The sequence below is a fragment of the Clytia hemisphaerica genome, unplaced genomic scaffold, assembly GCF_902728285.1.
Source record: "Clytia hemisphaerica strain Z4C2 unplaced genomic scaffold, Clytia hemisphaerica genome assembly, whole genome shotgun sequence".
Taxonomy (NCBI): domain Eukaryota; kingdom Metazoa; phylum Cnidaria; class Hydrozoa; order Leptothecata; family Clytiidae; genus Clytia; species Clytia hemisphaerica.
The window spans coordinates 597,446-615,972 of NW_027103282.1; the positions used below are offsets into that span (position 1 = coordinate 597,446).

Genomic DNA, 18,527 nt, shown 5'->3' on the forward strand with positions numbered 1-18,527 from the left:
CCAATCAAGCCTTTGTTAAACTTAACTAGTGGACTTCCACACTTTTAAGTTAAGTCAGTTATATCCCATCTCACTTGACAACCAAGATAAAAATATTCCACTCGAAACCAAAACAAATAGAGCAGCAGAAAAAAACAAGAGAAAAATATTGGAATGAAATGATGACAATTTCTGAATCGTTCTTTCCATGCTCGCTGTGATTCGATGACATTTTCTGTATACACATATTCCCAAAATAGGGAAAATCTTTGAATGGGTATGTATATAGTTTCTGACACCAACGTGTAAGAGTTTGACATGTCAATTCTATTTGATGTGTCCAAAAACATTTCGGAATGATTCATAGAAATTTTCAAATAAGAGAAATTTCTTCCGTTTTCTTTACTACAGCTCGCAAGCCAATAGGTGTCCAATGGGTTGATGTTTATTCAAGTTTATTTATTTATTCTTAGTTTCTTGTTTATTCTTTGTATATTTTTATCTGAAAAAACAATAATATATGCCGTCAATTTTTTGAATCAGCATGTTGCATCTACAGGAGTGATTCAAAAACAGCGGGGACAGTCCTTTTAATCAAATACATGATTTATAACATAAACTACGATCTTTTGCAAAGTGATTTAAAACAAATTCATAAGGAAGAATCAAGCTGATCATTGACACAAATCTTCGTAAAGGAAAAATCTTACAAGGCAAAATATTCAAGACGCCCTTTTAGATCTAAAATGGTTCTTTTCACGCCTAGTCAGCCTAGGTATGCAGAAAAGACTACCAGACTCCACAGGAATAATAAAAAAAACTAGATAGAGCTGCACGTTTTTTTAAAAAGCCCCTTGGTCAGGCTCGTGTATGCTTAAATTCTTAAAGCATCCAGGCATAGCTTATGCTTATTATATGTTTATGAATCATGCTTATGATTCACCCCGAGCCAAGTTTTTAGTGAAATTTCAGAAATTTTGTAAAAATTTGTTCACATTTTGGGGGCAGTGGAATGTCTTTTTTTACTTGACCTCTACCAAACCTTTTTGAACAGATAAAAAATAACAACTTGAAAAATATTCCAGGCTGACATATATGCTTATGTTATGTATAGAAATTCTGCAAATCTGAGCCTTCATATGCTTATAAGCGTATGCTTATAAAAGAAAAAACATGTACTCCGTTTTCCCAAGCCACGGCACTTGAAGTAATATAATGGTCTACTTAAAAAGATGGCGTTTTATTTTGCTTAGGCAGGGGCGGAGTAGCTCTATCAAGTATTTAACATAACATATCCGTGAAAGAAAGTCACTCGAAAAATATAAACTCCGATGAAAGAAAAGTAATTTCAATAATTTGAAAATCACTTCGCCGAAGTGAAAAGTCTCCTCTTAAAAAGAAATGAAGTGCAATTCTATCAGTTTATCATAGTAACTCTCTATATATCAGTATCAATAAAAATGACGGATGATATTCTTTTAAAAATGAAAAAATACAAAAAACTCTACTTTCACTAAAAAAGATGATTTTGGCATCATATAGTAATAAAGTCACCAAATTTTAAACTTTTAAAGTCTATAAAAAATAATAACAACAAAACCAGCTTAAAAATCCTTTAACCTTTACCACGCCTTCTCTCTGGGAACTTCACCCCGTGCACGCCTTGTCTTTTTGGGAAAAATGACAGTTTTACGCTTTCCGTCATAACTTTTGATCTACTAAACCGATTCAAAAAAATAAGCCCATTCTGGAAAGCCCAACTATCCTGCTTTCTAAAAATGTTAAAATAAAGGATTTTCCTCCATCAATGGTGACACAGTAGTCTTCTGCCTTAGAGTTGAAAAAAATTCAAAACGCAATTTGTCATATTTTTCAAAATTTTAAGTTCCGGTTAAAAAAAAAGTGGGGAGAACATTTGCGATACCATAATTTTCTGGCTCATTGTTTCCACCATTATAACTACAACTGCTAGCCAAAAAATCACAATCATACCTTTACTAGAAAAGGCAGAATTCATTTTTAGAAAACCTTGGTTCTCGAGAAAATTTCCACGTAAATCAGAGGCACGTAAGGCAGAGGCCCCTTGAGGTAATTTTTATGGGAAATATCACTAAAAACAGCTAAAAATGACTTTCCTATCATCAACCAGCATGAAAGCAATAGAAATAACATAGTATATACACTTTGAAACTCTTTGCAGCCTTATCAGAAGCCTTAACTTGGGTTTCGGTGACGGTTGATGACGGCCGACAAGCCTCCAGTCCTCACCCTTAATGTACTGTCATACTAAAGAATAAGGAGGCAGAAACTTACCTCAAACACTGACTAAACTACAAACAAGCAATACATAACATTTCCAACCAATAAAACAAACCATTTTCCACTAAATAAACATAAAAAGTTAGTTACAGCAGTCAATGAGCTCATAATTTCCAAGAGAATATTTTGCCTGATTTTCCAGTTTGTTTTGACAGTTAAAATCGAAAGTAGGTGGTTTCAAACTATTGAAAATAGTTTGTTTACATTTTCTCTCCGTCATATAAGACATTTCCCGGGATTTAAAGGCGTCTTTAAGGCGGTAGGGCAGCTTTTCTTAACACCCCATGAAAAACGTATATTTACGGCCTCGGCTATATATTAGAACGTAAATTTACGGCCTCGGCGTGGTAAAGGTTAAGATATTTCAGACCATGCTCGCACGTAACGATTTCGTTCCGCCCGAAACGAAATGAAGCCATTCTATTGGTTACAAATGACGTAAACTTGAATGTGACCAATATAATGGCTTCATTTCGTTTCGGAGCGAAACAAAATCGTTAAGCTGGGAGCAAACCGTCAAACATTGTTCTTCAAACATCGTGACGTTTCATGTTTGAAATCAATGTTTGACGGTTTGCGGAGTCAAAAATCGTATCTTTTCAACAAAAAGACCCAAAAATATGTTTGAAACAATGTTTGAAAACAAGTTCATAATTTTTTCAAACATTCAACTTGGGGTTTCCCTAGAAGGAAGACATTGCATTGCTAATTAAACATTGAATATGACTTCGAATGCGTGATTTGAAAAGTAAACAAAAGAAAGAAGCCGCTGTAATGCAACAAAATAAATGTTTGAAATAATGTTGGAAAGTGCCGCGCAAACCATTCAACAAGAAAGTTCAAATGTTTGAAGAACCATGTTTGATGGTTTGCTCCCAGCTTTACGTGCGATAGTGTTGACTCGTCAATCTTGAGCTCTTTCATAAAATACACGAGTTAAATGTTTAAGCGCCCGGTTAAAAGACACCTATTAGAGTTTGGCGTCCGGGGCGTCAAAATCACTGCCATTGTGAAAATCATTATCTAAATGATGACCTTGATCCCCAAGCCCAAGTAGAAATATTCACTAATAGAGACCATGAAAACAAATCTACACGCTTAAAAATTGTCCCAAGGAAAAAGAAACCATCACTAACACTAAAACCTATATTCTGTTGGTATTATGAGATTTTCAAAAAAAACTTATAAAGAGCCGAGCTCAAACAAATACCATGTTAGATTTAATGTAAAAGCTAAAAGATCAAGACGTTGATATTAAAAAAAATGAAAACAGAATTTCGAACAAAAAAACATCATACAAAGTTGTCAAAATTCAGCTTGACAAGTTGTTATCCAGTAGGCACTCATGTGATTAAAGGTCATAAATCGAATTTGGACAAGGTTTCATTTTCAAGCCAGATCCAGAGTTTTTAAGGTTCGAAAAGCACGCTCTTAAACAGAAAACGACTCGTGGTATGCTGAAAGTCGACAATCGATGTCACAGGCACTGCAAAATCTTTCATTTATGACCAACTGCTGAGAAATGCATTTGAAAGACAATTTCGACATGTTAAAGTCAACCAACATCGTCTTTAAACAAAGCCAAAAACTTTGATCTTGATAGCCAGTAACAGTTTACTTCTCAGTATAGCTTTTGATGAATAGATGGGGAGATAGAGACGTGAGATACACGTGTTCGCTGTTGGTAGTTGATGGTCGTTCGCTGGTTTTACGGTAACCGAAGGCATTGGTTGGAATCCTTCAGCACTTGCTGGCATCGCTGGTGATGATGTCCAGAAATAAAGCTGAAGAAAGATAGAAATGTTAAAGTTTTGCGTATCCATATCGTCGTTCACATGACTAAAGGTTAAATCTCATAATTAGTACCTTACAAAATTTTAAATTTTACTGTGGTGGTCATCTTTGAGATTGAGATTGACATTTTTATATGTAGAGGAATAGTCAATGTTTTCATATGACAAAAAGGCCAATCTCAAAGGCAGAACAGAATTGCAAGATTTCCAATTTTCCAAGACACTTATTTTGAGATTGAGCCGTTAGTCATGCGTATCCATATAGTAATTACTCTGTACCAGAGTGCATCTCACGTTTATCACTTCGTAGTACAATCTACGGCAATGAATTTTGAAATTAGCTGTAGATACTGGGTCTGTGTACAGACAATATAGTAATTGGCTATACCTAAATTGGTCTAATGTCGACATTCCTTGTCAAATTCCAAAACCCCTCTTTAAGGATATGAATAATAGGAAGGTCGGAATCGCTGATTGAAACTTTATTTCTTTGCTTGGCTATCAGAGAGGAAAATCTTTTTTTATTCAGTGATTTCGGCCTCACTATTATTCATATCTTTAAAGAGGGGTTTTGGAATTAGATGAGGTATGTCGATAACTTGCAATAGAGCAGCTTATTCAAAGTCAACGCTTACAATATATTTCGAAACCCCACAATCAGTCGAAGGGATCAAATGAGATTCAAACGAACGAGATCCATATTCAACCAACAGATAAATTTGAAAATAAGAGCATACATTTCACCATATTTTCACAAGACCACGAAAAAATGAGAACGAAGCTATTGTAGCAGCGTTTTATATAAAAGTAAAGGAGCAGAGAAACTACTTTATAAACATACCAAATCTTGTTTTTGTTTTGAAGTCATGTTTTCGAGGATGGACCAAAACCATTTCTTGAACTTTGTGAGTTTATCTTGACCCTCTCCTAGAAAATAAAATACATTCAAAGTTGCAAACCCAATAATAGACGATGCGATTTGAATAGAAGGATTTTAGTAATTTGAGGCTGATCATCCCTTTTAAAATTTTCACTACCTTAAAGGAAGAAATTTAATTTAACAGTTTTTTAGAGGGAATTTAATTTGGCGAGTAGACGAAAATACTAAATTTGGCGTTTGCTAAAAAAATTTATCCCTATAATAGCGTAAAAACAGCAAAAAAAAAAAAAAAAAAAAAATGCAAAAACACCTTAAAAGAGATTATATTTTCAAAAAGTTTAATTTGACGGATGGCGGAAAAAAGAAATTTTGGCGGGAACTTATGGCCAAGTCCGCCAAATCTACCAAATTTTCTTTCCGCCAAAATTTCTTCCTTTAAGGTATTCATTTTTTTTCATTTAAACCATTAAAAATCTTACAAAGAAAACGAAAATGCTAGATGTCGGCATATGTCGATGTCGGCATATGTCGACTTCGGCACGGAAAGGGCTGTATACAAAATCACGGGCCTAACATACCTCCAGTTTCATCTGAGAATGTAGTGTAAGCTTGTAGTTGTTGTATGTTAATATCTCCAGCCCCGTTGAGAAGCAGCCTAAGATCTTCTGCCGTTAGACCCTCCAAGTGTGATAACGAGATGACGTCTTGTACACCACGTTTGATAGCCTAAGTACAATAAAATAGGGGAAAAACTTCACTTTTGTGCATTTCCCGAAACAGAAATTAACAGTAAAGGAAATTAATCCTCGTTGAAAAGTTAATCTTAAGTGGAGCGATTTAAAAAAGAAAAATTAAGAAGAAGCAGGAAAAGACTTCTCTGATTAACCAAAAATAACAAGCAACATGCTGAACGGACCTACCTAGTGATCAAAATCAGATAAAAATAGGACAAATAGCAAGAGAGTAAGAAAGTGTAACGAGGAGTTTGAATATAGGCACTTTTCTGCCCAAATTTGCTCAAAAAATTATTTTTTCGAAAATCAGGCTCCATCAGAAATTGAATATTACCATTTTATATCACTATGCAAAAAATAAGAAAAAAACACCAAGCCAATCTCGATAAATGCTCATTTTCCCTAAATATGACAAAAGGGAGTTTCCCCAAATAAGAAAATCCGATTTTTACGGCCATAAAATTTTTTCCGGAAAAAACAGCTTCAGTTACGTTTTAGAGATACTTGCCTTTTATCTTTGTCCAAAAAATTTGAAAAAACTAATGAAGCAATTTCACACCAAGTCCAGAAAACCCCATTTTTAGGCACATTTTGGCCCAAATTTGCCCCAAAAAATTATTTTTTGAAAATCGAGCTTCATCAAATTTTAAAGATCACCATATTACATCAAAGTGCAAAAAATCAGAAAAAAATATCGATCCAATCGCCAGAAACGCTCTTTTTCCCTAAAAATGACATAAGGGAATTTCCCCAAATAAGAAAAACCGATTTTTATGGCCAAAAAAAATTTTCCGAAAAAAACTGCTTCAGTCACTTTTTAGAGAACCTTGCTCTCCATCTTTGTGCCAAAAATCAGGAAAAACTAATGAAGCAATTTTGCACAAAGTCCAAAAAACCTTATTTTTAGGTAGTTTTTGGCCCAAATTTGCCCCCCAAATTTTTTTTTCAAAAATCGGGCCCCATCACTTTTTAGGCATTGCTATTTTGTATCATTGTGCAAAAAATTAAAAAAAAACTAATGAACCAATCCCGAGAAAAGCTGCTAACAGGAAAATGGTAAAAGGGAATTTCCCCAAAAAACGAAAATCCGTATTTTACGACGAAAAATAATTTTCCGAGAAAAATTACTTCAGCCACATTTTAGGGTACCTTGCACTCTATCTTTCTGCCAAAAATCAGGAAAAACTAATGAAGCAATTTTGCACCAAGTCCAAAAAACCTTATTTTTAGGTAGTTTTTGGCCCAAATTTGCGAAAATCCGTATTTGACGACGAAAAAAAATTTTCCGAGAAAAATTACTTTGGCCACATTTTAGGGTACCTTACACTCTATCTTTCTGCCAAAAATCAGGAAAAACTAATGAAGCAATTTTGCACAAAGTCCAAAAAACCTTATTTTTAGGTAGTTTTTGGCCCAAATTTGCCCCCCAAAATTTTTTTCAAAAATCGGGCTCCGTCACTTTTCAGGCATTGTGCAAAAAATTAAAAAAAACTAATGAGCCAATCCCGAGAAAAGCTTGTAACAGACGAACGGACAACGGTCAAATTAAAGGACCTCCCGGTAGGTCCAAAAATTTAGATGGACAGACAGACAGACAGACTGATAGACAAACCTGTAAACAACGCGAGCAATTGATGTACATTCGATATTCTGCATACTTCTTGACGTACTCCAATACGTTGTCAGGGGCTACTTCCACTTGTGCACCACCTTTCGTCAACTCAACACCGTGCCCACCTTAAATGGGAAATGATTGAATATTAAGTCAGAGGCCGCCCGAAGGCTCCTCTTTAATAGCTATCTACCCGAAGGTAGGGGAAGGCGCCACTCTTTCTCCTTAGATTGCTCCACTTATCCCTACCCTGCTCTTAATTTCTGAAAATCAAGCAGAAAGGCATTAGGTACCATAATCCATTACTGTATGTGAAACGTTGAATCAAGCGAAACTAACCTTCTTCCACAGGGAGCTGTATGTAAAACGTTAAATCTAACGAAGAGAAAAATTCGGAGCTATCTGGTCGTTTGGAATCTTCAATCAATTGTCGAAGGCTTTCGTAGAGTGTTGGATCGTAAAACGCCAAGTCATGCCAGCTGATCTATAGTGACAAGAACATTTTAATTATGAAGTGATAGCATTATAGACCAATTCACAGCAATGTCATTATGTTTTGGTTTGTCTTGTTTTTAGTCTAGCAAAGCTGCATTGAAATACAGGATAATGGAGACAAAAACCCCCAATTTTGCCCCCAACTTTTGTCTCTTTTACCTTGGTTTTCAAACCGAAAATCTTGAACAAAAGTGAGACCAAGCGAGATCACAAAAACAAACCAAAACAAGTGAGAAGTGGTCTATTGGGTTTATAATAGACGGAAAAATTCGAAACAAGTAAATCATTTAAGTATTGTGTAGGAGCTTTCGTCTGAAACTTAAAATTATCAACTATGTGGTTATAATGAAAATAAACCGGCGATGAACACAAGTACAAAACTCTGCATCAAAATAACTTGAATTGCAAAAAAAAATTCGACCGGTGGCCATGTCGTACTGAAAGGTTTAAAAATATATAAAATTTCACGCAGTATTTTTTTTATCAGATCAGATTTATATTAACAGTCTAGAAAGTCAAACAAGGTACAATAATTTGATTTTTTAGGGAAGAAATTTTTCGCGAAATTAAATTCCGCGAAACAAGAATATTCTCGCGATTTAAAAAATCACGCATAGAATTGGTGTTTTTGGGGAAAAATAAGCCATATCTTAAACAAAAATTCCTCTCAAACGCGAAATTAAATTCTACGAAAATTTCTTTTCGCGAAAATTTCTTAAGGACCAATTTCTTACCGGTCTACTGAGAATGTATTTCAAAACATGACGATTCAAGCTGAGCGGGCAGATCTCGTTTTGTTCCAAACATAATCCAATAACTCTGTCAGGAAAAAAGAAAAAAACATTACGAAAATTATATTCTACTATACCAATACATGATCTCAGGGCCTCAGAATTTTTTAAAAGGGATCATCAGATGATTAGATGAGTCGAATATCTCAGCTTTGGAAAATAATTGGGTCAAAAACTTTGGAGGTGTTTCTTAGGACCATAAAAGGTATCTCTAAGCCAAATATCTAAAAATCATCTGATAATTATTAATTCCTTTAAAAGAATTTATTTGAGAACAATATAAAAAATAATTGGATTTCCCCAAAAAAGACAGACAAGAGTTTAGGATATATTTCCACGAATGGTAAATAATCGTCTTACTTTAGCCTGTGGCAAACTAACTCAGGGGGGGGGACTGAAAGTTAAGGACCTGAGCAAGATTGGGAGTTGCGTGGGTGGTGGTTGGTGAGTGGTTATTATAGACAGCATAGCCATATGAGGGGCTTCGGTTTATTGTTTAAAATGATCTTCTAAACAATCGATTCAGTTTACTCATACAGTAGCGCTAAAGATTCTTGTTACAAACAGGTTTTAATTATTTACTCTTTTGAAGGCAGTTCATTTAGTTCTGATTGAGAAACAAAAATTCACATTGTGACCATATGTTGACTTGAGGGTCTATACCCTACTATCGCATGTCAAAACAATATCAATTGAAGAGCGAAACATTTAATGGGAAAATAGCTTCCTTCTTTAGCAAATCACAAAAAAGTCACACATGAAAATTTAATTTAAAGCAAAACAATATTATTTCTTGTGACTTGAAAAATAAAATTTTCTTCTTTTTAAAGAGAGATCATTGCTTCGTCAACAGTTGTCAAGCGAAAAAAAGTCATGAAGAAGCTTTTAGCCAAACTAGTAGCAGTTAATATTTGTTTAATTGTGACAGAAGCAAACGGTTCAAAAGTGTTCAACCTTATTGCGACAGACAAGACCATAGTAGCCACCCCTTTTCAATCGACGACGGCGCATTATGGGCAATGCTTTAGTATCTGCTCCTTAAATCTTAAATGTCTTTCTTTCGACCATTCCTACACATCTGACATTGGAGAATGTAGTTTCTATGATTTGTATCAGACAAATAATTTGAAGGAAAAGCCAGGGGTTAAGTTTTATTCCCAAACTTTACTTACTGCCACTGATTGCGTTGATTGGTTTAATCTCGGCTACCGTAAAAATGGCATCTATGAAGTCAATTTGTTGGGAAAATACATGCGCCGTGTTTATTGTCATATGCAGGCGGCCGAGGGCGGTTGGATGGCCTTTCAACGTCGATTTGATGGTAAGTTTTCGTAAAACCCGGGACACCCTCGTAAAATTCACTGAAAATGCTGAAGGACTATTACAATATAGTATTAGCATTAAATAATTGGTATTAAAAGTGTATTTCAATAGCAGAAATGGAAAGTTTCGTAGATACAGATACAAAATCTCCAGGAAATGTATCCTCAAAATAGAGACCTTAGGAAACCATTACAACTACGCGGATAGGTTCTATCGCGAAGTTTAACCTTATTCAAGAAAAGGGAAAGGTATCGCTAGAAGCGTCGGAAGATATTAATCAGGTTCAGCCTCGCAAAAAATCCTTCCCCCAGTGTCTTTTGATTGTCAAGGTAGACAATGACATTCTAGAACTCCCTTTCCGAGAAGGGGGGGGGGCACGCAGTTACTACAAGACAGTATGACACTTACTACCGTGGTGGTACTGTATTCAGAAGTTATGAAAACAGTTACTACACAGTGTAGTAACTGCTGTTTGGGGGTGGTGCCAAACACTAAAACTAGCACTTTTGGTGTAGTAAGTGCTTATAATTTAATTCTTTTTAAAGAACTTTCAAAATTTTTCACAAAAAATGATTTTTTTTGTGAAAAAATTCTTTGTTAAAAAAAATATTTTTGTTATAAATGGACGAAAAAAAATTTTTCTCAGACCCAACTTTCCCTAATTTATCATTAAAATGTTCTCAACAGCTGTTAACCAAGTAAATTAAAAGAAAATCTAGCACAAAAATGGCTTTAGGTTGAAAAATAATCGCAATTTAGGGTAATTTCGAGCATGTTTTTGATGATATCACTCAAAAACAGGGGTGGTACCTGGAAATCTTTCTGAAAACAGTTACTACCAAGGTGAAGTAACTGCAAAAGGTGGTGGTCCTAAAAAAAGTGTTGAAAAAGCACTAACTACACATCATGTCTTGTAGTAACTGCGTGCCCCCCCCCCTGTTCCGAGACGTTAAAGATCGTATAATTGAGTGTGAAGGCAGTAGAGGCTTTAAGACTCGAATACGCACGAGGAACACAAATTTATTCGGGTTAAGGAAATTTCGAGTTATGGAGTAAGGTTTATAAAGTATTGTTAAATGAAGGGACCATAAATCTTGTTCGAGTTAAGTAGACTTATAAAGGTTCGAGTTAAAGAGACTCCACTTTACTAGACACCATGGCATTCTAGAAGTGTCTGTTTATTTCAACTCCCTTTCTGAGAGGTAAGAGGTCGTATAATACAGTGAAGTCTACATAACTCGAACACGCACGAACAATATAGAGATATACTTTTTGTTTATCCAACACACAGGGAGTGTCAATTTTTTTGGTCGAAATTGGGAAGAATTCAAGAATGGTTTCGGGAATCCCGAGGGCGAATATTATCTTGGAAACGAACTTTTACATTTGCTGACAACCTCTGAAGACTATGATTATTTAGTAGAAGCACGAAGGCATGAGTCTGGGACTAGTGCTAGAAGAAAGTTGATCCACAAGGTCCACATCGAGAGCGAAGAAGAAGATTACAAGATCCAATACAGATTGGAGGATATTAGTAATGTATTACAATTTATGTTTTTATTTAAACCGTCGATCAAGTTAATTCCAATTAAGGGAACCAGAAGCCTCAAACACACTTTCAAAAGCATTTTTTTAATCTTTTAGGTGTGGCTTTTTCTCTAAGATAATATATCAATACATTTCTTTAGCCAACTTTTACAATTATGAGCTAAGCGTGAAGCTGCACTTCTACCCGACATTTGTGACGAAATTCCGCGAAAATTTCTTCTCGCGAAAATTTCTTCCCTTAAGGTATTTAGATAACAAATATGTTTTCCTTTCCATAATAAACAGCTAAGAGAAGCATTTTTTTCATTTATTTACAGAGCTACGGTGGATCTTCGGCTTACGGAACTAATATGAGAGGCCAAAGGTTCTCCACTTTTGACCGTGACCGGGGTAACGATAATTGTGCAAAAAAGTATGGGGCGTGGTGGCACGAGAGATGTCATACAGACGCAATGAATGGTCAATATTCCCACAAAAAAGAACCAGTGTCTTTTGCCAACGGCATCATTTGGTATGATTGGACAGGACATCAAGAGTCGCTCAAAAGTAGTTTGTTAATGGTACGACGTTCTTCGTTCAAACAGAGAATTCCATGAACAATTTATTATCATTTATTAAATGTTAACACTAGCCTGTTAGAGAAACACTGCTTATTTATTGTGTACGTTAAATAAACAAATAAAAATTTGGTCAGCGTTGTTGGTGGGTAGTTATTGGCTACTGTCATCAGTGTTAAGTAGTCATAAACTAGAATGGGCTCTTCCAGAAAAAATTCGTTCATAGGGGGGTGGAGGATATTATTTTTTTCATGAATTACCCCTGGACATTTTGACTTTTAACCCCCTGGACACGGGTTATACCCCTCGACAAACATCAAATCAACCTCGTGGACGCAAAAAAATACCCCTGGACATTGGAATTTACCCCCTGGACATTGCGATTTTTTTGGTATTTTTTCAATACCCCTGGACAATTCATTCTTCACCCCCCATGAACGGATTTTTTCTGGAAGAGTCCAATACCCATGTCTCAGTCTGGAGATATTATTTGATACGGTTTACACGTTGTTTTTTATAAAAACATCCAAAAATTTAAAAGCCTTCGGGTGTTCTTAACTTTTTAGGTTTTAAGCCTAAAAATGTTCTTAAAATGTTGTTATTTTCTCCGTTTTGTGACCTTTCATACCCATTTTCCTGAAAAAATCGGGTTTTCAGTTGGAAAGCACACACTGAACCGCTGGGAAAAGGTTGATACGACTTTCCTATTTATTGAATATCGAACTTTGTTAATAATATAAGGCTGGCCTTAAAAAGATGTTGATTCGCCGTCAGCCGACCAACTCTTCTTTAAACTTGCCGACTTTATTTTATTGCTATTTGATGAAGAGAATTTTTTTTCTTCAAAAATTAAAAAATGTGAACAAAAATTCAATGAATGACCAAAAATTCCGACCGACCGACCCACCTCCAAAATCTAGGGTGGGGTGACGGCAAACCAAGAATTTTTTAAGTCCAGCCTAACAAATATCTAAATATATGGAAAAATCAAAATATAATAGCCGCATTCTTTTTCACCGTCCAACATAAATATATGGAATATGTACAGTAAACTGCAACGCCCATGTCAAATGATATTATGTTGGAAAAAACATTGCAAGTTAGTTATTTGTGGACACTTTATTTAGAGTAGTGAGTAAGACATGAATAATTCATGATATTCATGATGTAATCTTTTATACGGAAGCACACAAAATAATCCGGAACTAGTGGTAAAATTTGCCACTAGTCTTTTGTTATTTTGCCACTAGTTCCGGGTTATCTCGGGTGCTTCCGTATAAAAGATTACGTCATGAATATCATGAATACACCTTTCCCGTAATTCGTAAAACTAATGCGCACGCATTATTTCTATGCTCTCCACCGTTTGGTCTCTGGAGGTAAACAAACCCGTTTTTCCCTGCGTTTCCTTAGAAAAAGTTTTTTTTTGAGCTTTTCTTAAGTTCTGTCGAACAAAACCCCCTAAAATTTTAGTATGTTCAATCTATTCATGATATTATACCACCCTGAAAATCTTTTGCCAAAAGAAGATCACTATCAAAAGTTAGAGGCTGAAAACCCACTTTCCCTAACCCCTCACAGGCAAAAACGCGTTTCTTTATATGTATTCATATGATCCAGCGACAAAGCACTCCGTTTTTGAGCACTCTGGTGACAGCAATGATGCGTCCTTAAACACGTGACTGCGATATGCTCATCGATTTGATGATTTCTAATAATATTCAATGGGGGTATCCTATTCTAGTTATGAATTTCATACCATAAAACTGGGACGAGATGGAGTTTTTACAAGCTCTTATTTGGTTTTGTTGGTCGTTAACCAGTAATAAAACAATTTTGTTACTTTTTCTAAAGAACGCGTAATTTTTATTACTTCAAATGACCAATTATTGACCAAGTATCTTATAAAAACTCCATCTCATCTGAGTGTAATTGTATCTCTTCTGATAAAACTGATGACAAGCGCTCAGTGTTCTTTGGGCGTTTTCATATAAAAGATAACGTCATAAATATCAAGAATAACGCGAGGGTTGATAAGTTTGTCAACTTTAAAGATGAAGGGCGGTCTTAATGTAAAGAGTAGGAACATTCGGCGGGGTCATCATGACATCACACACCTATACACCATTTTGGATTTTGAAATTCCCATCGATAATTTTTTTTTTACTATGCAATAATCTAAATATTAAATCAAAACGTTACAATATATGATTTGCTTAAAATACGTACAGCTAGGAAATATAATTCAAAAATAAAAAAAATAAAACACACGACACAAATAAATATAGTATGTCAATACTATCGTTGTGGATGCTCAAAACAATTTCTCCATGCTTGAAGTTACCACAGGAAAAAATTATTGATACCCAAACCCATATGGAAATTTCAATTTACCCATACGGAAATTTCAAATTATTTTTAGTTTGCGATTTTGACTTATGGATTTCAAGAGGTTTTGAAATATTGCTTCCATTTCATTGTTTCTCCTTTATCATCGACAAAATCATGGAAAAAATTTCAAAAAACTTAATAAGCAGGGGGGTTGGAATAAGAATGTCCTGGGTGGAAAATTTTCGAAAAATTAATCAGCGGGGGGGGGGCGGCTGTTAGGTACCCGAGAGTACACAATCATCTATTTCAATCATATAGGAGGATATTTTCACAAATGGCGAAAATCCTGTGTATATCAAAAGCTGAGGATCAGATTGTGTGTTTTCTTGAAATTTCTTTGACTCGTATTGAGATTTAGAACGCCATTGTTACTTCTTTTTATCTTGACTCATATCGAGGTACTTTCTTCCTTGTGGTCGTTTTAGATCACTAGTTTTTCATTGATGGATTTCGATGTCATCAAATTTTCTTTTTCAATTCCAACCTGATGATTCTATGTGAATATTCATTCTTTCTAGACTTTGTTGTTAAATCATGTATGTCCTTTTGTTAAATATACAGTATGCAGATCTGACGAGTCCTAATAAGGACGAAATGTATATGCTGCTCTGCTATAATCCTATTTCAATCGAGCTTGGGAAAGTGGGTGTCAAAAGATAAACTCGTGAAAGCAGCTAAACGAGTTGGTATAACAGACACTGGTTTGAATGTTCACTGGATGAAATTTCAGTCCGCTGCCAGTTTGCTTCACAGCACACCTATTGTACAAAAACCAACACAGTCGAATTCGTCTATTCAATCACCGTTAAACGTGAGGAAAGGAACCGCACGTCATATCATAAATACAAATATGAACAGTCGATGAAAAGGATACAAGAGCTCGAAAATTCGATACCTTCACTCGACGAAATAGATCTTCTGTGCATCTAAATCAAACCTAAGGAAGCTTCATCAAAGAAACATAAAATCACACAAGTACACGGTTCGATGCGTGCAAATGACATCATCAAAGCTGCCGAGAAAATACCTGCCGATAAAGAAGAGAAAGGAAACAAGAAAAAACAGTTGATCGAGAAAAAGCAGCACGAAAAAGAACCCTTTTACCGATGCAAGACAAAGTGTGTCTGTATTGGAAAATGTGCTGCGGCTGTCTTCAATGAATGTTCCGTGTGTCATAACATTCTAAAATCACAATGTACCAAGGAGCCTGGTGAAAAGCCAGTTATGTTACAAGTAGAGGGGGGGGGTAGAAAAAGGGGCAAAACCAGCAAAAGGATAATATTTGCAGAGGACTCGTCAGACGATGATTTCGAATGATGTATTTATTATCCTTCGTTATTTTGAATTAAATATTACATCGATACTTTTTAAAGTCCATTCGCTTTAAGGGTGCACTCTCTTGCGCTACCATGTGGAAACCATGTCAGTGTCTAATTTCCCACTTTGCTTTACTACCATGTAGAAACCACATGGTAGTAAAGCAAAGTGCACACTTAAAGCAAATGGACTTTCTAAACTACATTATACATTGCGTTAGTTTGAAAATTGATTGATTCTTGTTTTGCTCCTTATTCATTCATTTTTCAATTTGAGTAATTTAACGTAAATAAAGTTATGATAGAGTTTGATCTGGGTCTTTCAATGTTTTTATGTGCTTTTTAGTTGGAGTTAAATGGTTTTTATGTTCTTTACCTCTTATTTTCCAAAAATTTACCGCTTTTCAACATTCGAGATTTGAACAAGTGATACTTTGATGAACCTACCTGGATTATGCATTTAACACGTTTATAATTGATATCTACGTGACGTGACCATTAAACAATCATTCAGAACACAAATAGTGATGATGTATTAAAATTAGTCGTTTGTTTCTTATAAAAAAAACGTTTAGAAACCAAAATTTCATGCTCTTGTTCTTTCATATTCAAGATTTCGTGAGCAAAAAAACATCTCCAAAAAATTTAGTAATTTGGCTAAGAACATTGATGTATGTTTATTAATAGTGATTCTTATTGATCAAGATGCTTTTTTTGAGCTGAAAAATTCATTTTTTACAAAAGTCTGCTCGAGCCATCTTTTATCTACTTTCATACAAAAAATCAGTCCAAAAAACAATTGTCCAATATTTCGCTAAGTCCAAAAAACCCTTTTATGGCCGTTTTTTTAGCTGAAATTTACTCAAATTTTTTTTCTCAAAAAATCGGGTTCCTTCACATTCGAGGATTTATAGTTATGCATCTTTGTGCAAAAAATCGTAAAAAATGAAAGAGCCAATCAATCTAATACCTAAGCAATTGATAATGTGCTCATAAAAAATATCGAATTTGGCCAGTTTTTCTATAAAAACACGCCAAACAACCAAATTTCCTGTCTAAACACTCGTGAGAAAAAAAAACATCTATCTCATAAAAAAATTGAGTAATTTGACTGAGAACATTGATGTATGCTTATTAATAGTGATTCTTGTAGATAAACATGCGTTTTTTGAGCCAACAAAATTTTTTTGCAAAAATCTGCTTGAGCCATCTTATACCTATGATGGTACCCTACTTTCGTGCAAAAAATCAGAAAAAATTAATGATCCAATTTTTTAGCCGTTTTTTGGCCCAAATTTGCCCCCAAAATTTTTTTTTCGAAAATCGGGCTCCGTCACATTTTGGGCATTGCCATTTTGCATCATTGTGCAAAAAATCAGAAAAAACTAATGAGCCAATCATGAGAAAAGCTGGTAACTAACGGACGGACAGACGGACGGACGGACAAAGGTTAATTTATAGGACCTCCACCGGGGTAGGTCCAACAATAATGAGTTCTTATCGTCATTTAGATCAAAATTGGCCCACGGAATGCTGGTCATATAAAATTTGATGTAGTTTTTTTCACAGATTTGTCAAGCTTTTATGTTTCTTGAAATAAGCAGCTTTAAGGATATATTATAATTATTGTACCACCTTTTATCGAGTTGATTTTTATAGTTTTTTTTATATAGACGAAGTTATTGGAAGAAACTGTATTTTTACGTTTCGTACGTCAAATACATCACCCGAATTTCATCCAAAACACGCTTGCTTACTCTTTCTTTTTATATTGTGATGTATCTTACATGCTTTTTGACCAAACTAATTCAAATGTGCAATGTTGTTGACATTAGTTCAAACTTTACAGCCAATTTTCGAAAAACCTGCATTCTGTGGGCCACCTGCATTCTGTGGGCCAGGAACTGTGTAGGAGAATATTTTTTTTTCTCGGGGAGTATAAAAAATGACCTTCAAACACAAGTTCTAAATAATGAATTGTTCAATAGATTGAATGGTTTCCCATGGATAGATTGAATATGGTTTTCCCGTTATGGTTTCCCATGGGTTTTGAAAGATTTCATCATGCCAGATCTTTTTAAAATTTGAAATCTCATTCAACTCCTTTTTCATTTCTTATCAAACGTATAATTCTTTTGCCTTGATAAGTCACAGTTCATTCGTTCTTTGATTGACACAACGCGATTGACCAATAAATTACAAATAAGTTGAGAAACGATACATGTTCTTTTTTTATTAGAACAATTTAGAATAGCTAAATATTTAGAAAAAAAAGGCTCAAACAAGTCAAAACCTTAGCACAAATTAGAAAATGATTCAAGTCTCTGATTCCAGAGAAGACTCAGAACATTCTGATTTAAAAACAACAAGCAAATAGCAATACAGTCAACTATCTCTCTTTAATTCGAACCTCTATTATTCGAATCTTCCTATAATTCGAACTCAAATACAAGTCCCGGGATGGGATTTAATTTTGCGGTTCACATCTCAAAATTCGGAAGTTTCGCGGAATTTGATTTTTGTACTTACTTTTTAAAGAATGTTTTACTTGAACTTTGTTAAGAACATTTTAAGAATAAAGCCAGAAAAAAAGAAAAGTCAAGTCCAACTCAAATTCACTGGTTCTTATAATAAAAGCGTACGATTCTCGCTTCAAAATTTTGTCGACTTTGTTGACAAGATCACTAAATGTGAGAGTTTTTCTTCAAACGTTGCATAGTAATTGTTTCTATAGTTAAAGGAATTGAGATCATCCCCACGAAATAGTGAATTGTGACGGCCAAAATAAG

General features: G+C 34.8%; 2 protein-coding genes across 3 annotated transcripts in view; one reads left to right on the plus strand and one right to left on the minus strand.

Annotated features, from left to right (window-relative positions):
* Positions 1-1,422: 1,422 nt before the first annotated feature.
* LOC136804526 (E3 ubiquitin-protein ligase UBR5-like) overlaps positions 1,423-18,527 on the minus strand; it is a 62,096-nt gene continuing 44,991 nt past the window's right edge. Inside the window, exons 44-50 of one of the 2 annotated variants that reach the window (XM_067061156.1) lie at positions 8,547-8,631; positions 7,657-7,801; positions 7,318-7,442; positions 5,550-5,697; positions 4,933-5,018; positions 3,968-4,082; positions 1,423-1,617 (exon numbers count right to left, since the gene is read on the minus strand). In XM_067061156.1, coding sequence (XP_066917257.1) covers positions 1,616-1,617; positions 3,968-4,082; positions 4,933-5,018; positions 5,550-5,697; positions 7,318-7,442; positions 7,657-7,801; positions 8,547-8,631 — 706 coding nt within the window. In that variant the 3' untranslated portion in view covers positions 1,423-1,615. Of the gene's footprint in view, positions 1,618-3,375; positions 4,083-4,932; positions 5,019-5,549; positions 5,698-7,317; positions 7,443-7,656; positions 7,802-8,546; positions 8,632-18,527 lie in introns of both variants that reach the window. The other variant, XM_067061155.1, reaches the window with a different exon arrangement.
* Positions 9,394-12,070, plus strand: LOC136804998 (microfibril-associated glycoprotein 4-like). Its single transcript, XM_067061533.1, has 3 exons — positions 9,394-9,924; positions 11,218-11,465; positions 11,792-12,070. The coding sequence occupies exons 1-3, from the start codon at positions 9,477-9,479 to the stop codon at positions 12,068-12,070; spliced, it is 975 nt and encodes a 324-aa protein (XP_066917634.1). The 5' UTR covers positions 9,394-9,476.